General features: G+C 38.1%; 1 protein-coding gene across 1 annotated transcript in view; it reads right to left on the bottom strand.

Moving 5' to 3' along the window:
• si:ch211-266k8.4 (TBC1 domain family member 10B) overlaps positions 1–26,926 on the bottom strand; it is a 102,983-nt gene that overhangs the window by 58,288 nt on the left and 17,769 nt on the right. The window contains exon 10 of the mRNA XM_055007224.1: positions 21,433–21,545. Coding sequence (XP_054863199.1) covers positions 21,433–21,545 — 113 coding nt within the window. The remainder of the gene's footprint in view (positions 1–21,432; positions 21,546–26,926) is intronic.

Raw genomic sequence — 26,926 nt, 5'->3', positions numbered from 1 at the left:
ATGAGACAAAGAACAACAAAAAGAGAATGAAAATGACAAAAAAATGAGACAAAAAACAAAAAGAGGTTGAAAATGATGAAAAATGAGACAAAGAACAACAAAAAGACTGATAATGACAAAAAATGATACAGAACAATGAAAAGAGAATGAAAATGACAAAAAAATGCGACAAGAAAATGACAAAAAATGAGACAAAGAGCAAAAAGAGAATGAAAATGATGAAAAATGAGACAAAAACAGAAAGAAATTGAAAATGACAAAAATTAGACAAAAAAATACAGATTCAAAATGACTAAAAAAATGAGATTAAAAAATTGACAAAAAACAACAAAAAGAGAAAAAATAGACAAAAAACAACAAAAAGACTAAAAAAAATAGACAAAAAACCCAACAAAAACTGATTGAAAATGACGAAAAATTTGACAAAACACAACAAAAAGAAGTTGCAAAAATGAGACAAAAAACTACAAAAACAGACTGAACATGACCCATGGCCAGTGAGCCTATGTCACAGTTTATATTTCACGTCATGCTGTTGAAACAACATTTTTTAAATCATTTAACTGGGTGGAGGTAGCTGGTAATCAGATGATAAGAGCAGGTTAGAGCAGCAGATGGAGGACGGAGGTGTAGACGTGTCGTCATTTTATCTGTCTGGATCATCGCTCACATCAGAGCTGTTTATAGTTTAAAGTCCTCAGCAGATTAAAAACAGGAATTACAGCAGAGAATCAACCAGATTCTCAGGATTCACAACTGAATGACTTTCTCTGAGCAGGAACGTTTCCACAGACTAGACAATGAAAACTGCTATTTCCAGATAGTTTTCTTGGTATGTGATAGCAGCGCAGTCACTACTACTATTACTACTATTACCAGTACTACAACTACTACTACTACTACAGAACTATAAGAATGACTGTATTAATAGAAGCTGCATTTCCACAGAGTTTTCTCGGTATGTGACATCAGGCAGTCACTATTACTACTACCACCACTACAATTCCTGCTAATACTACTACAGCAACCACTACTAATACTACAGCTACAGAACTTGTTGTTTTATGGCATATTTTCTGTCAGCATATTGATTTTTTTATCATCTAAAAAGCCAGATTTTTATTTCTCTGTGCCGTCATGTCGATGTACTTTTCCTGGTATTTCAGGGTTTATCTGTGGATTTGTTTTAATCGTATATTCAGGTTGGTAACGTGTCAAAGTGATCAGTTTGATATCGTGACAATGCTAATATAAATATAAATAAAACCTCCAACAACTTATTGAGGCTGAACTGATAAAGAAACAGAAAAAAGGGTGAACTTTAATAACATCAGAGAACATGAAGACAAAAGGAGATAAACGGTGAAGGCAGAGATTAGGACTGAGAGGAAGGGGGTTTCCACAGCAAGACACAAACTGTCAAATAAGAAAACTCTATATTTTTTGGTATTTTTACCAAATTTCTCTTATTTCTGTTCTTGTGAACATCATCAGGAGGCAACAGCACCTCCAGCTACCACTGAAAGTTAAAATAATTTAGTTTCAAACCTCGAAACGTCGTAATCTTTGAAACTTTTTGTTTTCAGTGCATCTTTGTGTTGTACAGTCGAAGTTATAAAAGATTGTCTAAAGGTCGGAGAGGCCAACAGAAGGAGGAAAGGAGATAAAGAGGTTAAAAAAACATGACTTTCAGCAGAAACAGCAGCCAAGAAATACCAAACACAACAGCAGCTCAGATTAATGACATCAGCTGCAGAAAGAACGACGTTAACTAGTTTAACAGCAGCAAAACTCTTCAATGTTTGGTATGAAAGGCATTCAGTCTGTTTAATGAGACCAGTTAATGATGTTATTATACAGTCAAATTAAGTGTTCATTTACTAAAAAGCTACAGTTGGTGTTATTCTAAATGTCAATTACTGTCAAAACAAGCTGATGCAAACTAGATTCATGAAACTTTACTCAAAGTGGAATAAATATTGAATTTGTTGGGGTCTGTTCTGTCATGAATTATTACTACCTACTACTACTACTACTACTACTACTACTATTACTACTACTACTACAACAACAACAGAATTTTAAGAATGAGTGTATTTTAATAGAAACTGTAGTTCCTGAGAGCTTTCTCTGTACGTGACATCAGGGCAGTTTCTACTACTACAACTACAATATCTACTGTTACTAGTACAACAACTACTACTGATACTACAACAGAATTTTAAGAACAACAGTGTTTAAATAGAAGCTGCATTTTTGAGAGTTTTCTTGGTACTACTAGAACTACTACAGAACTTTAAGAAGGCAGTGTTTAAATAGAAGCTGCATTTCTTGAGCGTTTTCTCTGTGCTACTACTACTGCTACTACTACTACTACTACTACTGCTACTACTGCTGCTACTGCTACTACTGCTACTACTACTACTGCTACTGCTACTACTGCTACTACTGCTACTACTTCAGTACTGTAGGAGAGAGAGAGTTTCGTCAGTGTGTGACAGAACGCATTTCATTTCACAGTTCCTTATGATCTTGTAAATATTGGAATGTTATATTTGAATTTTACGGCAAATTTTCTGTCAAAGTATTTTCAGTTTTGTATGATTTAAAAAGACAAACTTTAAGTCATATTTCTTTATTTCTCCTGGTATTTTAGGGAATTGTTGAGGATTTGTTGAATATTTTAGTGGTTGTGGTATCGAAGTGATCATTTTGATATCGTGACAACGCTAATATAAACATAAATAAAACCAGATCCAACTGCACGAGAGCCTGAGATCCTCTACAGTTGCATATAAAGGGGGAAGTCCAAAAGTCATTAAGCCGAAGCAGCGTCTCGACCTGTTTAATTCCCACCATGAGTGACGCGCTAATCACCTGAATCCAGGAGATATTTCCAGTAGCTAATCTGACCTACTGAGCATCACAGCACAAAGCAGCTCAGTCATGGGCGATTATTAGCAGAAATCAGAACTCTGCTGTACAGACAGGTGGTAGTAAACACGTCCTGGGGCAGTTTAAACACGTGAGCAGCGTTGGTGTTCCTGCTGCAGTCTGGGTTTGTGATAATACCAAAGCATCCAAAGGGATCAACGTCTCATCTCTCAGACTCCACGTCCTCAGACAGCAGCCAAATTATTTTCAACGCTTGTTTTTGTGCATGCATGTGTAAAAGTGATTGACAAGAAAAGCTCCCCGAGGAGTTTTGGTATTATTCTACACAGTAGCAGCGTTCAGGGTTTCAGATGAGGAAAAAATGTGCACAGATTCTGCACAAAGCTGACAGGAATGAAAAGTCCCATCACTGTGTTGGTGAATCAAGTGTGGAGGCCATGACAGGAGAATAGAAGGAGCACGGAGGGAAGCTGGGAAGAAGACGAAGAGCAAGAACAGGAAGAAGAGGAAGAAGACGATGAAGAAGAAGACGAAGATGAGGACGAACAAGAAGACAAAGAAGACTAAGAAGAAGACGAAAAAGAACAAGAGGAAGAAGACGACGAAGAAGTAGAACAAGAAGAGGAAGAAAAACACGAAGAAGATGAGGAAGATGAAGAAGAAAAAGACAAAGAACAAGAAGAAGAGGAAGAAGACGAAGAAGAAGATGAAGATGAGGACGAACAAGAAGACAAAGAAGACTAAGAACAATACGATGAAGAAGATGATGAAGAACAAGAAGATGAAGAAGACAAAGAGGAAGAAGAGGAGGAAGACAAAGAAGAAGACGAAGAACAAGAAGAAGATGAAAAGCAGAAGATAAAGAAGCAGAAGATGAAGACGACGAAGAAGACGACAAAGGAGAAGAAAATGAAGAAGACAAAGACAAACAAGAAGAACAAGAAGAAGAGGAAGACGAAGAAGAAGACAAAGAAGAAGACAAAGAAGAAGAGGAAGAGAACAAGGAACATGTAGAATAAGAAGACAGAAGATGAAGAAGACAATAACGAAGAAGCAGATGAAGAAGAGGAAGAAGAGGACAGCAAAGATAAGATGAAGAAGGGAAGAAGAAGAGCTGGATAAATTAGAATGCAAAAGTCCATTAAAAAGTGATAAATCTGGAGCCACCTCTATGGACTTCAAGGACCTGGAACTCTGAAATATTCACAGAATGAAGGTAGAACTTGTTTAATGCATGGACTCATTAAATATACTGAAGTTACTGAGGAGGTCTGGAGGAACTTTGATTCAGATTTTATATGGACTGACCCATCAAATAGAACCATGTCAGAGTCTTGATCACTGCATCGGTATTTATTTTACCAGTAGTCAGCTATGGTCTGCATACGTTACATGTTCAGCATCACCAAGGAGTGATACTTTAGACACAAAGCTTCAGGAGACAGTCTGCAAACCTCCTCAGTGAGATAACCAGCTGCTGTGGGGTAGAAATCTACTTGCTCTGTACCAGCATGAAACCAGATCACTGCTGCTCCTGGCGTTATGGAAGAAGGCCAATTAGTCCATTATGAAAACACTGTGAGTCTGCCGTATTTCTGACAAGCTCGCTGTTAGAAGGAGGATTTGCTGCTCTGGCAATTCTGGGATGTGAAACTACTAGTGAGCATGGTTGGCAAATCAGCAACTGAGAAATAAGACTTTTATATGGACAAAGAGCTCTCTGATGCAAATCAAGAAAAAGATAGAATACAGGAGCGGATAAAAGGAGGGATGAGAGTGAAAGATGGACAACTCAAAGCAGAAGATAATAATGGAGGAGTCTGATCCCAGCTGACCTGTGGGCTTCGACCTTTACCACACCCTGTCATTCAACGCCTGCCTCCTAATGCGCCTTCAGGCCGACACAAAGGTTAGAGTTCATCCCCAGAGGCCAAAAGGTCCAACAAGAGGCTGCGACACACGAGCAGTAAGTAGCACATAAGACATGACGGGGCTGGGTGGATGTTAGTGCCGTTTAAATGCTCAGAAAAGAGTAAAAAGTAGGTAGAGGAGTAATGAGATACATGAAGAAAAGAACCAAAACAGTGAGTTCTCTGTTTTGTAGCCTGTAATTACAGCTGACAAAACTATAATGATGACTGATATAGACACAGTCTGCTGCCTCCAATTTAAACTCCACAAGTTTACTACTTTATTGTGCCACTTTATAATGATGTCTAAACAGTGAAAACAGGTTTAGTGCCTTTGTCATTCTCTGTCAGGTCTGCCTTGAAATTACTTTGTGGGTCACTGTGAACATGTCCTTCCAGACTAAAGTCAAATTTATTTATAAGGAACATTTAAAAATAATTAAAGCTGAACCAAAGTGTGGTAAAGTTAAAATAGAGGGCCATAAAATACAATAAAGCACAATGACAAAAACGTCGCTCCATTAAAAATCAATCTTTCCTCCCCCTGACAACCCAAGAATCTGCTGATTCTTTATTTACCACGACTTTATATTTAAAGAAGCAAAGTTTTACCTTCATACTGGGATTATTTTCAGAGTTAAAGGCCCTTGAAGTACATGAAGTGATTGAAATTTGACACTTTTTAATGGACTTTTTCCATCATTTCTGAGCCTCAGAACTTCATCAGTCCAGCAGATAGACACATGGCATTTAGGAGGAAAAACACATCTGAGTTCTGGTAAAAACCATGAGCTACATTCATGAACTAAAGTTGACATACACTCTTAAAGTCCATGTATATCATGTCAGTCTTGAGCTTCCAGTGACTCCGATAACCATGAATTTTCTCTGATGGAATCAATGAAACACATGAATCGTTGTCACTAAAAACATTCATGTATTTTAGTTCTTTCATAGATTTACTAAAAGCCTTTTGGAAATATGACAAAATCGGTTGGGTCTAAAATAACATACAGCAACTTCAATTATCAGTGTGTTGATCAGATTTTATTAGCTTGACTTCTTGTGAGTGATTATTGTCGACTACAGCTGCTGACTCCTCTGATCCAGTTTAAATAGAACACATTAGATCCACTCAGACTCAAACTCTACAGTGGGAAAGTCTGAGGAGCTCAGCAAAGAAAAAGCAAATCATTGCCTTGAACAAGTCAGAAAGTCACTTGGAGCCATTTGAAAGCAGCTTCAGATCCAGAATCATCTGTTTGTCAGAATAAAGTTCATGGTCCAGTTGTGTTACTGCCACCATCAGGAAGAAAACACAAACTATCACCTGCTGCTGAGAGACCATTGGTCAGGATGGTCAAGAGTCAACCAGGAATCATCAGAAAGCAGGTCTGAATGAATGAGAAGCTGCTGGAACAGAGCTGTCAGTGTCCACAGGGTTTTACATCAACATGAGCTGAGAGGATCCATGAAGAAGGAAGTTCTTCCTCTAGAAGCAGAACCTTAAAGCTCCACTGATCACATGGACAAAGAAAAGACCTTCTGGAGGAAAGTTCTGTGGTCAGATGGAAGAAGAACTGAGCAGAAATCTGTTTGGAGGAGAGAAGGTGAGACCTTTAACCCCAAGAACACCAAACCTACCACCAAGCATGGAGGTGGCAGTATCATGCTCTGTGGAACTGGAGTTTTACACAAAGTAAATGGAATATTCAATCTACTGCTCACTTGTCACTGTCAAACATAAATGTTCTTTCCAGTTTATGCATATTTTATATCAGAAGTGCAGCAAAGAAGCACTTCTTGCCTCATTTGGAAAGTAAAAGATGACCCAAATTTAGGTGAATGCAAATTCATCGCAACCTTTTTAACAAATTATGCCCCAGATTTTAACAGAAGCAAGCATAATTAATACAATCCATTAATTACTTGCTTGAGTCTGAGAGCTGAGTTTTGATTCAAACTCTAAATAAAGGGATGCTTTAGTCACATGCATAAACACAAAACATATGTGCACAGCTTCTCCTTTAACTTCAATTATACAGCAGCACAAACAGACTGCAGGATGGCCTCGGGGAATCCACAGGGAGTAACAGACGAACAGGACGAAGAGGAGGAGAAAGTTGTGTTGGCGAGGAAGAAGCTGGCGAACACACAGATCTGCAGAGAGGAAACCTTCAGGGTTTAACCCCAGAGGAAAGGATTCAGGCGCTCAGCGGGATCTGAGCCAACACTGCTTTCCTTAGAGATTAGATTAGATTCTGATCTCCTCTCCTATCTGCAGCTTCTCATCTCACCACCCGACGCGTTTATACACAAATCACAAATAATTAATACTGCTCGCAATTTTAGCTAATTAAGGACGGCGAGCAAACAAGCGCAGAATTTCTAACCGGCTGCTACATTCTGATTTAATGAGGGGAGACGAGGACAAGCAAAGCGATGCTCTCGTAATTTACTGCAGAAACTAAGCAGGTAAAAAGTCTCAGTTTGTTTATTTTACTGTTTGACAACTCAGAATTTAAACAATAAAAAATACTGCTGCACATGAACACAACCATTAATTTTACCCCCAAAAAGGTAAGAAATGGAACAGATGCTTCAGTATGAATGAGGGAAAACAATCAGCTGAGATTAGATTAAATGACGGCTAATCAACAGAAATGGTATTCCATTAATTGTATCGCTCACTTTACAAAACGCCAAATGTTGGTTTTATATTTTTCTTCTGCCATAATTAGATTTGGTTTGTCATTTAAACCTAAAATAATAATTTAAATTTCAGTTTTTATGTGTAAGAACATTAGCAGATAGGACACAAAAACATAACTTAGATCTTTTTTTTTTTAAAAAAAGGTTAACATTTTATCTCATAAATAAGTTAAAATAAATGTAATTTCACAGAAAATATTTTAAAAAAACATTTTTGCTAATTAAATGCTGTAAAGAAAAGTGTAATTTTACTGGTAGACTTTGTAAAAGGATGAATAATCACTTATAAATATACAGATGTTTTGAATGTGTTTGCAAAGTTTTGACCATTTTTTTCTTGTTTTGCTTGTTTGTGAAAATGTGATAGTAAAGGATTTTTGGACAATTTGCAGATGTCAGATTCCATTAACTAAATGATTAGTGTAGAAAATACCTGATTATGAAGCGTTGACAAAAGATTTTAGTTTCAGATTGAGATAAAAAAAAAACCTTATTGCCAAAAATTTTAGGCAATAAACTCCAAGTAAAGCGAATTAACTGCTAGCTTTGATTGGATCCCCATTAATTTACTTATTATAAACCAGTCAACTGCAAATATGATGGATATTAAATTGCACCAAACAATGAAACTTCCAGATGGAAACACTTCAGCAAACATTTGGTTGAAAAACACCACTAAGACCAACTATTTCTACTATTTAGTCAACAGAAGGATCCAGAAAGTCTCTTGGTCCACTTCCTACAACCTGCTGGTCCACTTGGGAGTTGAACTTGGTAAAAACATCTCAGGGCACTGGTGTTTTTACTGTTAGAAACAAGCTAAAGTTATGACCCTTTTGTCTCAGGGAAGCTAAAAACAGGAGTTAGATGATTCATTTACCATCAGAGATCTACAGTGGGGATCGAACGTTTGGGCACCCCAGGTAAAAATTTGTATTAATGTGCATAAAGAAGCCAAGGAAAGATGGAAAAATCTCCAAAAGGCATCAAATTACAGATAAGACATTCTTATAATATGTCAAAAAAAGTTAGATTTTATTTCCATCATTTACACTTTCAAAATAACAGAAAACACAATCATGGCGTCTGCAAAAGTTTGGGCACCCTGCAGAGTTAATACCTTGTACTGCCCCCTTTGGCAAATATCACAGCTTGTAAACACTTTTTGTAGCCAGCTAAGAGTCTTTCAGTTCTTGTTTGAGGTATCTTGGCCCATTCTTCCTTACAAAAGTCTTCCAGTTCTTTGAGATTTCTGGGCTGTCTGTCACACACTGCTCTTTTAAGGTCTATCTATAGATTTTCAATGATGTTGAAGTCAGGAGATTGTGAAGGCCATGGCAAAACCTTCAGTTTACGCCTCTTGATGTAATCCACCGTGGATTTTGAGGCGTGTTTCAGATCATTGTCCATTTTTAGAAGCCATCCTGTCTTTAACTTCAGCTTTTTCACAGATGGCATCAAGTTAGCGTCCAAAATTTGCTGAAATTTTATTGAATCCATTTTTCTTTCTACTTGTGAAATGTTCCCTGTGCCACTGGCTGCAATACAACCCCAAAGCATGATTGATCCACCCCCATGCTTAACAGTTGGACAGAGGTTCTTTTCATTAAATTCTGTGCCCTTTCTTCTCCAAACGTACCTTTGCTCATTCTGGCCAAAAAGTTCTATTTTAACTTCATCAGTCCACAGAACTTGTTTCCAAAATGCATCAGGCTTGTCTATATGTTCATTTGCAAACTTCAAATGCTGATTTTTGTGGTGAGAATGTAGAAGAGGTTTTCTTCTGATGACTCTTCCATGAAGACCATATTTGTACAAGCATCTCTTTATAGTGGAATAGTGTACCACAACTCCAGTGTCTGCCAGATCTTTCTGGAGGGATCATGCAGTCAAACGTGGGTTTTGACTTGCTTTTCTCACAATCCTGCGAACTGTTCTGTCTGATATTTTTCTTGGTCTTCCAGATCTTGCTTTAACTTCCACTGTTTCTGATGACTGCCATTTCTTAATTACATTCTGAACAGAGGATATTAGCATCTGAAAACGCTTTGCTATCTTCTTATAGACTTCTCCTGCTTTGTGAGCATCAACTACTTTCAGTTTCAGAGTTCTAGACAACTGCTTAGAAGAACCCATGGTGCTGATTGTTGGGGTAAGGTGGGCATTTAAAGCCTCTGAGACTGACATCACCTGGTCTTTCCAGACGATGATTGTGAACAATCCATGACACTGTCAGGTCTCAGCTTTCCAAAGGGGGCGGTGCATGCTATAAACTCTGCAGGGTGCCCAAACTTTTGCAGACGCCATGATTGTGTTTTCTGTTATTTTGAAAGTGTAAATGATGGAAATAAAATCTAACTTTTTTTGACATATTATAAGAATGTATCATCTGTAATTTGATGCCTTTTGGAGATTTTTCCATCTTTCCTTTGCTTCTTTATGCATATTAATACAAATTTTTACGTGGGGTGCCCAAACTTTCGATCCCCACTGTACAAAAACAAACCCCTGATTCTCTGTCTGCTGGACGCCAACAGTTATCCAGTCATAAGGAGTGAAAAAGACCTTGTTTCTTGGACTGTATATGCAATATAGTGAAACTGTGCTTCAGTATGAGACTGAATTAAACCAAAGCTGCCTTGAAAGCAGGTCGACCTCGGAAGTCACAGGTAGGTTAAGTGTCCTCAGAGGTGAGAAAGGTGAGAAAGGTGACATTCTTCTGGGACTAATAGATGCAATCCAGCCCTAACTGTGGCCCAGAACCACAGGACCAATAAAGATGAACCAGATATTCTCTGACCACCTCTGGTTGACCCCTAACTTTGAAGGATCCGTCACTGGTAGACTTTCATATATAAGACAATCCTTGGACCGTTTTGTTCCTTAACTGATCTTTACTCTAACCATTACTACCTCGACTTGAATTTAGTCTGAAATCAACTTGTAAAATGGCCTGAAAGTGACAAAATGAGTAGAAAGATTTGGAAAGAAGGCAAAAAGGACAAAAAAAAAAAACACAAAACAACAATAAAGAACTGGAAACACAACAAAAATTGCAAGAAAGTGAGAAAAAACAAGAAAAACTCGTAAACAAGACATGAAGAAGAAAAAAATGCAACACAAATCAACGACAAAGACATAAAGACAAGTCGTAAAACGGCCAGAAAGTTACACAAAATGACAACAAATCCTCGGAAACATAACACAAACAGCTAAAATGTGACATAAAACAACTACAGAGACTCAAAAACAAGACACAAAACACAGAGGAACGTGGAAATGTGAGTTTAAATTACACACAATATAAAGTTGATGCAACATTTTCACGTCAAATCAACTCAGTGAAATAATATTTGCAACTTAAAATGTGTATCTGAATCTGACTTCTCTAATATTACAACTAGTAGTAGAGATACGTGTATTAAGAGACTCAGCTTCTTATTTTAGATGCTCTGTTTTTAGTGACCTGTGTTTTAAAGGATCTGCCTTCAGGCCGACAGTAGAGCTGCACAGAAACCCCTTCAGCTCCACATCCAGGCTCTTGAATCCTCCATTAGCTCTCGTTATCTCGATGTTTGGGTGTGAGGTCGGCCCAGTTCTCAACCTCAGGCCATTTATTGTGACCGTTGGTTTTAACCTGACCTTGGTTGTTCCAACCCAGACAACACCTTAAATCCCTCTGCTCTCAGAGTACGTTCCCTCATTTCTGTTTTTACAAGGTGAGACTGATATTATCTACCTCTACTGTTGTGCTGGTCTGAAACAGAAAAGACAGCATTAAAGATATTCCGTGCCTGAATCATTCATGATAAACGGAGGAAGCAGAGGGAGAAGGAGAACGGTTCTGTGACTGTTTTCAGTGAGTGGTTGTGGATGGATTTTGATGCAGTTCTGCCACTAACACATGAATATCCAGAAACTACCGCAGAGAGTCTGTGGGAGCCAAACAGCAGATGGACATGGAGGTCAAAAACGGTGTGAACAAGGGGATAGAACAGAGAGGTTTAGAGAACAGATGGGCTCAGAGTTCACTAAATGGAAGAGTGAGGAAGCAGGTTGGAAACAATGCAATTAAGAGACTTTCTGCTAAAATGTGGTTTGACTGACTCTGAATTACAAAGATTATTTTTTTCTGGGTCAAAACAAAAAATAAAAGCTTAATTAGGTCCACTGTAGAGCTAGGCAATGAATTAAATTAACTGGATTACATAAATTGGGCAGTTTTGTACAATGCATAAAATCTCAACAAATGAATAATAAAAACAAAAAAATCAAAAAACTAAACATAGGTGATACAATGAATGGTGAACAAACTGTAAAGTGAACTCTTACCACTAAAGATGATAACGATTAATTGTGGATAATAACTTAACCGATTAAAAACAGAAGACGATGGTCAGACAGCGAGTTGTATGTTAGCTGTAGTACCTGGATACACCACTAGGTGGAGCCTCTTACTGTTTGTTGCAGTTCACTTGTGTTTAATACAGTCAAAACCAAAAGATGTGCTCATCTGGACTATGGGCAGGATTGTGTTGGAAAGCAGAGACCTTTATCATGGTTTAGCGAGCAACGGGCACCATGACAAAGACTTCTGCGGCCGTGAATGACCTCCAACCGGAGCTGTCATATTTAAAGTGAAGCTCACTAGGGCAAATACAACTAAGACGATTTAGCAACAAATATCTTTATATATCCATCTGTGGTCAAAAATTACTTCAGTAGTATATAGAACAAGAAAAGCACTCAGAGCTCAGTCCTCCTCCAAGGCTGCTCAGTCATTGTATCATTTCCGACAGCTGAAATCTTGAAAAAATTCATGGCAGAGATCACAGCAACATAGAATGTGTCCATTTAATATAGATGTACCCACAAACAAAATGACCTTACACTGAGCTCAGACGTGTGTTCTGCATGTGTATGTTATGTACGGATACCGAGTCGCGTGACCTAAATATGTAGCGGGCGGCGGGAATTGATGGGACTCAGAAACACCCCCACAATTTAATCAATTGTTCCTTGTATCATTTCCGACAGATAAGTCCTGATAAGTCCTCAGGGGTGGATTTGTAGTAGGATCACAGTCATGTGATCGTCAGCAGGCAGGTGATGTAGTGTTCACTTGTTGTCATGGTTACAGTGATGCCGTGCCGCTGTCTGGCAATGATACAGAAATCTTTAACTAATCCGTGCATCCAGACTATAAGCTGCATCACTGCCTAAATCTAATCAGATGGTCCTTGTGTCATTTCTGACCTTCCCTGAAAATTCCCTACAAATCCGTTTTTGAGTAATCTTGCGCACAGACAGACAAACCAATGTCAAGAGTCACATAAGTCCACCGAGGCTCCGCCTCCTTGGCAGAGTAATAATGTGAACTGCACTTTATAAAATTCAATAACTGATCGATTATTGATAACACCCCTGACTTGTTATTAGACAAAAAAATAGTTTGTATCATGGATTTTTATGCATTAGGTCCATTGGTCAATTAGGGTATCACCAGAATCAAAACATCCTTCAGTGTTTTGGATAACAATAGGATTTCCCTAATTGCTAAATTATTCTGTAACTCTGTCATAACTGTTACACGTCTGCTATAATTTCGGGTTTGTACTTTTCCTGGATAAATTGCACATTACATTTTCTAATTTCATAATACATTTCAAAATACATTGTTTAGCCATCCACATGACTTTAGGAACCTTAAAACAGAGACTACTCGTGACTATTGAAGAGGACGAGGGTAAATTTAGGAACTGTGGTGTTTTATTTACTCCATGATAACATTTCATTATCAAACAGAAATAACAAGAAATCCAACAGATTTCAGTTCTCGTTTCCTTTACTGTGGAGTAAAGTTACCCCACAGACGTCCAAGATAAATACAGACTTCCCCGAGCAAATTAAACTATCATGTAATTATTCTCAACCTGAATAAATCTTTCATTAAATAAGTCTCTAATATTTCTCGGTCTTGTTTGTTGTGCAATAAAGCTCATTAAGATCAGTTTGTCGGTTTGTTTCTCAGGAATAACAACCTGATCCAGAGTATTAATAAATAACAGTGTATAAACCCTATAATCCTGCCACAGAGAGCGTATGCTTGATTTAAAGCATCATAAAGTTAGAATACATGCAGGTTGTTCGGCTCTAGGAAGTTGTTTTGGGTGAGAGAATGAAGCGAATGCTGAGTCACTGCACTGTGAGCAGCAGGACAGGAAGAAAGCAGCGTAGGTATCATGGGACCTGCTGAGGAGAACAGGACTCTGGCATCTGCTGCTGCACCGGACAGGGAATGGAAGAAAAAGAGCTGAACGAGAGGCACAACAACGCAGGAGTGTGGAGGAAACCAGAGGAGTAGGATCAGCGAGAAGGACAAAAGGACAGAGGGACACATCTCTGTGTTCTCGGGGCTTCTCAGCCTGACTCAGCATAATGTGAAGTCACTCCGGCTCCGTCCTTTATTGCTGAGTCAGGCTGCCGTTGGACAGACCCCAGAGACCCCCACGGTCACGGTGGAAAAACTACGACAACATCACTCAACACCTGCTGCTGCCACGGCAACGCACAGCCTGACTTTGAAGCACCGTGAAAACCTCGTGTTACGCAAATCAGGAAACTGTTAACAAAAAAACAACAAAACGAATTATTAATAATGCAAATCTGGTCAAAATCATCAATAACTCCTCTCTGGTTTTCCCCTTTTAACACCTCTGACCTGAGGGACATTAATAATTATCAGTTAACTGATTAATTGAAGTCAAGAATTAACAGATACGACAGGAAATGAAGGTCATGCATGTCAGAGAGTGTACTGTACATTTGCTGCAGTACCTGATGGCACCTCTTACTGTTATTGAGATGAAACACTGCAGCATGTTTTAATGCAGTGTTCAACTTTAGAAGTTTGTTTCTGGGTCAAAAACACTCCACTAGATGTGCTGTAGGGCTGGACAAGGAATGAAATTAATCTAAAATAATTTAAATGGGCATTTTAGTGTGACGCGTAAAATGTCAACAAATGAAAACAAGCAAAAGAAATTAATTTTAGTCAAAAACTAAAGGAAGGGTAGTTAAAGCTGCTTTCAGTTACAATCTACAAAATTCATTGTTACCGCTAATGAGGTTAACAATTAATCAATTAATGGCCACTGATAACTGATTAAAACTATATTATCTGATAAGGCAAAAGAAGAAGGTTGTGCATGTCAGTGTAGATCAGCTGTAGTACCTGCTTGTTCCACCAGGTACTGTTTAAAACTGTAGAGACCAGAGGAGGCGTCACTCAGACTACAGTTCATGTTGGCAAACAGAGAGCATTGTGGGAGTTTAGCTAGTAAAGGGGCACCATGATAAAGATTTCTGTGGAGGTGAATGACCTCCAATTATGAAGTTTTTGTCTATTACATTATCTGTTTGTACATTCTGACTTTATCCATTATCCGTTGGTATGACAACTGTTTCATGTTAGTGGAAACTAGCTCAGTGTGTTCATAAGTGGTCCAAAGTTTACCTAAAAGCAGACGATTACACAGCCAAGAGGCTTTATCTGTTTGGAAAGTTGGACTCAGCATTTCTTAAATCATACAGAAAACTGATCACGGGGTTAAACCTACAGACTAAGCTCACTAAAACTGTAATACATTAGCTCCTTTGAGATTCTGGACAAACTCGGTTATTCTCCATTTTCCATTCCTGTACAGAACATCCTCTACAACACATTTTATGACATTCATGTCCTTCATCTTCTGCCTCATCGGTTGATATATTTCTAATTGGTTGAATTATTAAAGGCAGTAAATCGATTATTAACATCCAGAGCCTGAAACTTCACAGAGCCGTGGAAGGAAACACACAAATCAAATCTATAAACAACACAGGTTCAGCTTGTTTGTGTCCCTAAATGCAAACACAAATCTTTCCCAAAACAGAACATGCTGCGAACAAGCTGTCCTTGGTTTCCAGTGTTCACATCCTGAAATGTTAATGGAGGTATTAAACACAAGTTAATGAAAGTGTAATGATGTTTTGATGATGGTGGGTGTCAGTAACGGGCAGAGAGAGTGAAAGTGTGTCACACAACCAGGATACAGAAAACACATCGGAAAGGCAGCCAATGAATCAGCTCCTTTTTTTTTTTCTTGGATGCTTCGGGGCGAGACAGTCTGACAGGCCGACAAATAGGATGACTCATCCTGACTCACACACAACCACACACACACACACACACACAGGTGGGCTGACACACACACACACACACCAGCAGCACAGTGTGATGGATTATCCACTGTAAAACATGCTTTTGTGGCTTCCAGTTGCCCTGAAAGGAAACTTCTCAAACTCTTTCAGATTCTTCTGGCCTTTTGCAAACACACAACTCACTCCTCCACGCACACACACGCACGCACGCACGCACGCACGCACGCACGCACGCACGCACACACACACACTCACACACTCTCTTTCTTTTCTTTCTGCCTTTCCATCTGCATTGACAATCAGCCCTGCAGCCACCAGTGTGTGACTCAGGATGAACCCACAAACAGCAGAAAACACAACAGACCTGCATTCCAGCGCGTCTGACTTTGGTGAAGACGACACCGAGGAGTTTCCAGATCTGGTGGAGTGACACCTGAACAACCTTTAGAAAGATAAAAGCTGCTTTGATCTGCGGCAGGAACACGTGAACCCACATGTTAGTCCAAGTTTGTCATCAGTCTTTGGGAGATTGTCAACTCTCTACCTCTTCTATCCCTCTCAACCCACCCGGCCAGCAGCAGATGGTTCCCCCCACATTAGAGCCGGTTCTGCTCAAGGTTTTTTTCCCTGTTAAAAGGGTGTTTTCCTTGCCACTGTCTCCTTTTGGCTTGCTCTGGGGTTCAGGCATATGGGTTCTGTAAAGCGTCTCGAGACAATTTGACTGTAATTGGCGCTATATAAATAAAATTGAATTGAATTGAAATTGAATTGATACCGACAGTAAACGCAGCTTCTTTAAGAGCCTCAGATAAATAAAATCAACTGCTCCTCTGTTTAACCAGAAGATTCTTTAAAATATTTTGTATTTATAGGAGGTTAATGTTTTGTTTTTAGCTCACTTTTACACCTGAGGGCTGAACTACGAAGCAGGTTCAACACATCCAGACTTTTGTTGTGTAATTCAGTGCAAGTCAGTTAACTCATATCTCGAAGGTGGTTTTCAACTTTCTTTGCTGACTCAGATTTTTTGCTTTAAACTCAGTTCACATAAAAGGAGCCGTTTAACGCGTCATACTACCCTTCCTCTGCACAAAATAAACCGATGGTGTTCAGCTGCTTCAGTCAACAGGTTGTTTTAATGGAGAACAATGAAGAACATAGAAATTTATGATGGTAAAAAGCTGCGACTGGAAATTATGAAAGACAGGAATGCTGGTAGAAAACTGTTAAACTTGTATTCTGTACTCAATTTATTAATCAATGCAGCTGATTATTGATAGCTGACAGCTGCACAATAAAACTAATAAACTTTAACTTCATTTATTTAAACATGATGATGTATTGAAGTGCATTTAGGTCTGACACCGTCCCATAATGCAGGGAATCAAAGTGAAATTAATGCTACTGATTGAATATTCTCTGTAATAAAACCGGTAGAATAATCAGTTTTCTAATCTGTGTTTTATCAGCTGCAGAACCAGCCGTTTAAACGGACTTTGTAGCAAATCAGGATCAAATTTAACATATTTATAAGATTTAAGCATCACCAACTAAATACATGTGGGTTCCCATGGCAACATGATGCATACAGTGTGTCATACTGTAATTACACAACTTCATTCAGTGGTTTTACTAAGATATAGCTCAACAGGTTTACAGATAAAACGGTTTCCCTCAGCTGAGAATCTGAACCCCTCACATAAAATCATCAGGAAATGCTTTGGTTAAAGGGAGACGCTTCCTAAAGCCCATTTAAATCTAAAACTCTGAAGAAAACCTGGACCAGGTTAGGTTTACAGCCTCAGTTACCATGGAGATCAAGCTCCACAGCATCAGTTACCATGGAGATCGAGCTCCGCAGCATCAGTTACCATGGAGATCTAGCCAGGTAAAAAGAGAGTTGCCTTTGTGACATTTAAAACTGACTTCAACCTCAACATACCTGCTAACTCACTAATCTCATGTTGTAGTTCAGCCCTCTGAAGTTCAGTTTATTTGGTCTGGACCAAAAAAAAAAAGGCCTTATTTTCATCCTTTTTGTTCATTTTCTAGTCGACTCATTCATCACAAACTAAAAGCTTTAAACAGTAACTCAAACTGACTCACAGGTGAATCATTCATCGGACAGTGTTGGTGGCTGTCAGTTCACATTAAGAAGTCCAAATGAGGTTTATTCTAGAGACTGACAGCAAGTAGACAAGCTCTTTACTGCCTCTGAATACAGAGCTGGGCGGTTAAACTACTTAGATATATGACAGTGACAGGCGCTTCATCAATAGGAATGAGAAAAATGTCCGATAGTTTCACTGAATTGCATCAGATGCTGTGAAAACACAAAACAAAAACACAATGTTTGATTGCATGAACAAATTAAGGAATCCTTAATAAAGACGGCCTTCAGAGGCTTGGCTAGTCCATGAAATGGACTAAACAAGCAAAAAATTAAGTATTAGTTGATTTATTGTTATTATTTATTTTCATTCATGTTGGAAAATGTGTTTGATTTGTGTGTGTTTTCCATTGTTCTGTTAAGAATTATTGAGGATTTTATTTTCATCAGACACTTTAAAACAGATGTTGTACCTCATTGCACTATTGCACATTTTTTTAAAATACTTGCTTGCTCCTATTTACTTGTATGCATGTGTGTGTGTGTGTATATATATATATACACACACACACACACACACACACACATCATACATATACAGCTCTTTGTTGTTTATTATACTATGTTGTTTTTGTTGGAAGTGCCAACACAGTTTTGTTGCAGAAATGCAATGACAATACATATCCTTGAATCCTTAATAATTATGTGTGTACCATAGTAAGTAAGTAGGGAAATTTGAATTAAACCTTTTTTCTATTTGTTTTTTTAGAAAATGAGTAATTAAAAGTCAAAAATAATTGTATAATCTAAAATAAAGCATGTCATCGTGACAAATTTATCAGCTATATGTCTGAACATACATGTCCTTGATTATTCATATCATTTTTCATTATTTTACTCACTTATTAATAAGAAACTTTTAAAATACTGATAATAGTGACTAAATATTTTGTCATTTCCCCATGATTATCAGTCCTAACATTTATATCCACTCAATATTTGTTCGTTTTTTTGAAGTAACAGCAAGTTTTTTCTACAAAATGTGTAAAATAACAGACAGCAAATATTTCTTTTACTAACAAATATTTCTTTTAAACATTACAGCTATACCGCCTCAAACAAACCATCACAGCTCTAAAACCATAAGTCATATTCTAATCATTTTTCCACCGTGTGAAGCAGAATCTAGCTGTGAACGTTCTGATGTATTTTATATCCGTTCTTTGTTAGAGAGACTTTGTGGTTTTACAGCTCAGATATGATGACAGTCAATGAGAGTTTTGGTCGACTCACTCTGAGCTCTGAGGTGATTTATGAGAAAACTATAAATCCTACAGTAATGAGACCAAAACTGGGTAGGAGAGGATAAAAATACCTACATTTAGATGTATTAATTATTCATGTAGAGGGGACATTTTGAGAAGGACATGAGATTAACTGTACCCTTTATTTGACATACTTTACACATGCTAATTAAAGGACAATTCTGGCTTTTCAAAACATATTTTAACTGCGACTGTGTAAAAACCGTAAAAGATATCGAAATACAGATTTAGGCGAACAACATTCAAAGACGTGTGACATGTTTAAAGTCTGAATGAAGTTTCTACTGTAAAATCTTCCAGAGCTACAGGATTCCAAAGAAGTTTGGTATTGGAAGTTGTCTGATAGACTTCTCATTCATTTTTATGGGGATTTTTAACAGTTTTTTGCTTATTTTGAGAAATCTGTACAACAAATCATCACCAAAACCTCTTGAAACCCACAGGATTATTACTATTTTTCAGTCACATTTAAAATTGCAATTTTGACGGCCTAAAAGTACTCAAAAATGCCCAAAACTCTGCACACACATCAGGACTGGCGAAAAATTTTATATTTTAGCGAAACTGCACATGGACCGTAACAGCTCAATAGCACCACCTGGAAATTTCAACTACGAATTATGGCCACTACGTGTCACCTGCTGCTATGAAATTTGGTACACATATGTAACTCGTCAAGACAGACAAAAATGTAATCGCCACCCATACGTAAAACACAACAGGAAGTCAGTCATTTTGAATTGGGTGTCCTATTTTGGACAATTTTGGACCAAATTTTTGCACATTTTCAAAAGCTAAAACTCAAACATGTTAACCCCGACGGAGCTGAAATTTGGCCAGGATGTACAGGATGTGCAGGCATGGGTGATCAAAAGTTATGAAAATGCTCCACAAAAGTCTCACGGCGTGGAAATGGCGGCTGGCGGAATTTCAATAATTCGCCATGAAATAGGAAGTGCTGTATATGTAGCCTGTACATGCTTCAATCTGTCTGAAACTTTACATGTATGATCAGACTCCAGCCTTCATCACATCCATAGGCCGATATACAATCACAGTCATAGCGCCACCTGGTGGACATTTTTGGCATGGTTGGATTTGCTGACCAGAAAGGATGCAAGGACCTGTTCAATGCTGCTTGTAGCTTTAATTTATATTTTTCTGAAGACTCTGGAATGAGTGAAGCACCAAAAATCGCCTCAGAAGAATCCATAACAATATGTCAGACGAATGGTAATAAGTGACCTTCAACGCTTTTTCATTGGATTACAAAATTTGCAATGTAATTTATATTCAGTCACTGACAACATTTCAAAGTAATCAGATCAAACCCTGGTACTCACATCCTTTTCTGAGTAAAAAACTAGAATAAAATCCATCCATCTGTCTTGCTTTAACCCTCCTGTTGTCGTCATTTATGGGCACCAAAAAACTATTGTTCCCATGTCTGAAAAAAATCCCAAAATGCAGCAAAAAAATTTCCTACATTTCTGAAAATTTTCAAAACCTTCAGGAAGAAAATTCCAATAATTCTCTAAAAGTTTCCCTAAAAAGTTTTATTTTAACAAAAAAACAAATTTGGCAAGAAAATTCAAAAAAATTTGTAAAAATCTTCCAAAAAAATCCTAAAAATATCCAAAGTGATTATATGTATATCAGTAAAACTTCTGAAGCAAAATTCGCTGGATTTTGGTTGATTTTTTTCTAAATGTTCTTAAAGAAACGTTTTTTTTTTTTTTTTTTTAACATTTCTTTTTTTCCACCAAAAACATTTCCCAAAAATCTTGAAAATGTGGAAGTTTTCACTGTGAAAATATAAATTTTTTCCACATTTTCAAACTTTAAAACGAGTCAATTTGACCCGCTGGATGACGTGAGGGTTAAGCTAGTTAAACCGAACACGAAACCCAGCATGGAGAGATGAAACGAGGACAAAAACACCCCAACAGGCAGGTTAACATTTATCCGGTTGTAAACAGGAGGAAGTGAGTGATGGGGGTGAACAAAGAGGGGCCTGTTGGTTCTCAGGAACCGGCTGTAGACGTCCGACCAGCTTCTACTCTGACGTTAAAGCTGCAGGACAAAGGTGTGGGTCTGTGAGTGTAACTGGATCAGTTGCTGAGCCACTGAAGGTTAAGTGACTGAGAAACCAGAGTTTGAGCGACTGTTTGTGGAAACATCCCGAGAGTCCTTCTGCATTAACAACAAACGGTGTGTGTGTGTGTGTGTGTGTGTGTGTGTGTGTGTGTGTGTGTGTGTGTGTGTGTGTGTTAGCTACCTGTTTTAGCTCCATGGTGGCTCTCGTCCAGCACCAGACTGTTCATACATTTGAGCTCCCAGTCGTGGATGTCAGTGTTCCACAGAGCAGGAACCAACACAGAGTACTGAGCCCTGCAGGGGAAGGACAGAACAAAAAAAAAAAAAAAGGTGTCAAAGATATTAAACATACACTGATACGCCTCTATATTAGCATTTACTCTACTGCCTCAAAGTTTTGGACATTTATGCATCTCTTTTTTACCACCAAATATACAGTGTGCGAAAAACAAACCGAATTAATGAGCAGATTACTGTAGAATTCAAAAATATAGAAAATTATTTCATTAAAAATCAATCATTCCTACCCCCAGCCTCCTCAGAATCAATCTTATGTATGGTAACTTCAGTACATTTATTGAAGACATGCAAAGTTCGACCTTCATATCATGAATATTTCCAGAGTTCCAGGTCCTTGGAGTCCATAGAGGTGGGTCCAGATTTATCACTTTTTAATGGACTTTTTCCATCATATCTGAGCCTCAGAACTTCATCAGTCCAGCAGATAGAACCATGACATTTAGGAGGAGAAACACATCTGAGTTCTGGTAAAAACTGACATCAGATCAGTTTTACATCCATCCAGGTGTCTCAGTCTGAACACTGGATCTGTTTTTTGTTCATGGGGTGTTTTCTTTCCTCTTAAATGTCATGTGTCTACCTGCTGGATTGATGAAGTTCTGACAAATCTGGACCCATCTCTATGGAACTCTGGAAATATTCACAGGATGAAGGTAGAACTCTGATCATTAAATGACCATTAAGTGATTTTGGACTTTTTTCATCATTTTTGTTAATTTTTTACTGATTACAGACAGGTTTGGAATCGTTTGTGTCATTTTGGTCAAGTTTTGAGCAATTTAGGGAAAGTATTGAAGCATTTTCGATGAATGTCAGCTTTTGTACAGTTTTCTAGTCTTTTTGGACCCACCTCTATGGACTTCAAGGACCTGCAGTGTTGTAAGTGAGACTAAACTTCAAGACTGGAAGCAAGAAAGGAGAACGTCCCCTGGAGAAAGTTCTAGAGTAGACCTACCAACAACCGTCCAGTAGGTCTACTCTAGAACTTTCTACAGGGGATGTTCTCTATGGACTTGAAGGACCATGAAGCCTGGAAATATTCACAGTATGAAGGTAGAACTTTGCGTGGTTTCATTTAATATATAAATTACTGAAGATAAGAAAAGGGGGAACTTTTTTCAGATTTGGTGGATTTAACACGTGAATGTAACATTTGACCCAGCAAAAGATAGAAAAACTGTTCAGGGTTCATGCAACAGGTCTGGACTAAATGTCTCTAAAATAACTGATACCTCACTTATGAATGAACCTGTGTTTAAGCATTTTAAACTTTTAAAACGAAGACTCTGGACTCAACCTTTGACTAAGACAGAGTCCTGACACGTCTATCAATCTCTTCTTCCTCTTAAAAAGAAACCAATAAGTGAGTTTCTCAGAGCTGGAACCCGGTTAGATCTCAGGGTTGAGCCGTCCAACTCTGAATGACAAATGGTTTTGGACAGCGACAGATAGATGGAGCGGCCGGGAGAAAATGAAAATTGAGTGAACTTGTGGGAGAAGACGAATGATGTGAGCTGAGAGTTGTGATCGGTCGGGGCTTCTGTCGGCTCGTTAAAGATCCCCAGAGGATTTCACAGACGTGACATGATGCTGATGAATGATATGATGGGATGGTAAATAAACTGATGTCATCATGATACATGGATCGCAGTAATTCCAGTTTCTGAAGTGCAGGAAACAGTTGAATTTCTAACAATAACCTGAGAGTGAAAAGCACCAAAGAACAACATTATTTAACCTCCTCAGGCCTCACTAAACTTATACCACTAACAACTCAACTTAATATTACTTTTGTAGTTGACATCACTATTTTACCTTAATTTACCTAGTTGGATAAAGAGCTTCAGATAGTTTGAAGTGACAGCAAACATATCCACCCTGTTTATGTGTCCTGAAGCCTTGTAATCTTAATCAGCTCGACGGCGGCTGCTGTTTCACCTCTGATTCTGAGTGATTTTAGTTGATCACACTCAAAGATGTGGTCTTTCTACTGAATAATGTACATCCAAAAAGTCTAACTAAGGTTTTGGTAGATGGCCTGACAGGGGGGAGAATAAATAGGACAAAATGCCACAGAAATAAAAGCTACTGTGCAATGGCTTGTGGTAAGGATAGCGAGATTATCGTCGGCATTTTACCGATTTTCAATATCTGTATATTTATGGACCAATTACTGATAAATTAAATGTGGTAATTCAGACTCCTCTCTCTGTCTGCTGTCACTGTGGTCTCAGAAATGCAAAATACAAGCAGAAAAACTGAACAAGAAACCAGGAAATTAGCTTCTCTCACAGTCTGGAAGACAATAACTAATAAAGTCGTAAGATCTGGACCTTAGTGGGAAATAAACATGACAGAACAGAGAAATATTAAGAAAACACAGAAGAACATAACTGCAGTGGATCCCACATAAACATAGGAGATAATTTAACCACTCCTGTTTCTATTCTAGGTATAGTTATGAATGACAGGTTCTGTGCTATTACATGCTGTTACAACATTCCATTTAATCGGTAACTGTTCAAAAATATCGGTTAATATACCCTTCTTGATAAAAATAAACGACATCTGTATCGAAACTAAAAAAAACCCTATCAGTCGATCCCTATTACTAGCTTCAGATAGCGTAATTTCCACTTTGAAATTTGGTATTATGTTTGTATCTGTATGCTCGGTAAACGGCTAAAACCCGCAGCTAACATGCTTAAGAGTCAGCTAGCTTAACCCAGCATAAAGCTGGTGACGAACTGCTTCTTTGTTGAGCAGTTTTTTGATGTCTTATCACTAGTTTGACAGGCAACAAGGGAAAGTCTCAGAATTCATTTTTCCAACCAAAACTATCCAGCACCTCCTATGAAAGTGCAGTGTGTCTTTATTTACACTGCAGGTTTTGCACAGATTAAATTAGCATGTATATGAACATGCGACATTTTCCAAATGTTGATTTACTAGCAGCAAACTGTCGCAATATCACAGTTTGGGAAAATGAGCTCTCAACACAGATGGTTCTTGACATGTTTTTATTACTTCCAGGAAGCATTACAGGAGCACTGGGAGCAGAGTATCGCTGCACAAGGAAACTACGTCAATAATGATGGCAGCCAAATAGAAAATATAGTCTTCATGCACTGGATCCTCAGTCACTAACTGGCGGTCTGAGTCCGGTTCCAGATGCCATCCCATATGGACATTTAATGAATAAATTATAAGGGGACTTTAAATTTGACGGGACACTTCTATTTTAACTGGTGCAGCTTTTCCAGTGTTTACGGTATTGGACCAATTGCATGCATTTTACATATTCAGTTCTAGTCACCCTCATTAATGAAGAAGTCAAGTTATGAATGACAGGTTCTCTAATATCAAAGGATGTTAAAACATTACATTTAATCTATATTGGTCCCAAATATAAGCCTTTCTTTAGTACCAATAATCGACATCGACCCAAGAATGTGGTAACACTTTCTAATGTATGTTCTCCTATTTACCTCAACTGAAGAATCCCTCGATTGTTCAACAAGCGTTTACTGCATTAATACTCTGAGATATTTAAAATGTCAACTTTATCAAAGCTAATCTTTTTCTAAATGGTTCAGATAAGATGAATATGTTGTCCATTTATGCGTCTTTCTGAGAAGCTCCCAGGAAGCTTGTGTTAAGTTTGTCTGACTAACAGACTTTATCTGTCACAGCTTTGATATGTGCGTTGTCCAACTTAGCGGACGGTTCACTTTACACATGTTAAAACCGATAAAGCTCCGACTCTGACCATCCCAAACCAATTTTCTGTATTAGGTTTCTGAGGAAAAAGACTCTTTAGAAAAAAAGACAGACTTTAGATTAAGATGAGTAAATGGGGACTATAAAGAATCTAAAATCCGTGTCGTGTGAAACAGACGGTCGACGCAAACAGGACTGATTAAACCTCAGCTGGAGTATTTAAGGAAATTTAAATGGTTGAAAGAAAAGAAGGATAAAATAAAGCAGAGACTTTGAAGCCGATTTTGTCTTGGTGAAGTAAACAAATGATGTGTCAACGCCTGCAGCTGAACGAGGGTGTCAACATGTCAATGAGGATAAATGAATGAAAGAAAGGAGGCATAGAGGAGTAAAAAGAAAATGAGGAGCCGGGGGAGGAGGGACGGCCCAGGGAGGTTTATGGGAATCGACTATTGCAAAGGACGGAGTAAAAAAAAGAGAAAGAGATTGGACTGGTGGAGAGTGTAGGAGGAGGTTTAGAGGGTGAGACGAGACTGAGCACCGGAGATATGGAGGCTGAAGGAGGCACAATGGAAGAAGAGCTAAACGAGTCAGAGGGCTGCTGGAGGTGGTGTGGCAGCTCCTAATGTCATCGTTTAGCATGAAAAAGCTATTTAAGTCAGCATTGTTTAAAGTTGAAATGTGATCCTGACAACTATAATAAAGTTTACAAGGATTATAAATCAATTAGGAGAAGACTTCGCAGGGCTGCAGGTTTTATCTCATAATAAAGACAAATCCACTAAATTTAATGACATAAAATCATCACAAACATCGTATTAAAGCCACATTCATCATTTCTGACATTAACGGCTCAGGATGATTTAATTTGCAGTTTTGTTCTGGATTTTTTAAACTTTAATCATTTATTTCTGAGTGAGAATAATATCAAGGTTCTTTTAATGCATATAAAAGGACATTTAGAGGAGGCTGCATATTAATATAATTAAGATTTCAGTGAATTAAACACAGTTTTATGTTTTCATCTGTTTATTTGCAAAGGTCAGGTTCCTGTCTGTTGTTATTCAGTTTTCTACATTTGTTTAATGAGAAAACAGCAATTAGCCTTGACTTTACCAAGTGTTTCCAGAGACATTAAGTACACAACACTGACTGTTAAACATGTTCATGTTCAATGAAGTTCATTTTGAAACATGAATCTGACAAATTACATTTATTAAATGATTCATGTTTCACTGTATTGTATGTAAATGTATTACAGATCAGCTGTAGTATCTGGTTGTTTCACCAGGTGGAGCTTTCTACTGTTTTTTGCAGTAACAACTAGTGGAGGTAGTCACTCCTACTTCGGGCAGCTCTATTTTGGCAAGCAGGGAGCATTGTGGGAGTTTAGCTAGCAATGGGCACCATGAAAAAGACTTCTGATAGGGTTAATGACCTCTGGTCACAGCTCACATACAGAAAAGGTGCCAAAGTCTACCAAAAATGTGTTTAGACATACAATTAACTACAGTAGCCGTAACTTTTTTGCAATAAATGTCACATCTATATTTGAAAATCTGAATATGTTGATCAGCTGTGGTACTTGGTTGTTCCACCAGGTGGAGCTTCCTACTGTTTTTTACAGTAGCAACTAGTGGAGGCCAAAGTTCCCA

The sequence above is a fragment of the Amphiprion ocellaris genome, chromosome 3 (genome assembly GCF_022539595.1).
Source record: "Amphiprion ocellaris isolate individual 3 ecotype Okinawa chromosome 3, ASM2253959v1, whole genome shotgun sequence".
NCBI lineage: Eukaryota > Metazoa > Chordata > Actinopteri > Pomacentridae > Amphiprion > Amphiprion ocellaris.
The sequence above is the reverse complement of the archived record's forward strand: the minus strand, read 5'-3'. Positions and strand labels throughout refer to the sequence as shown.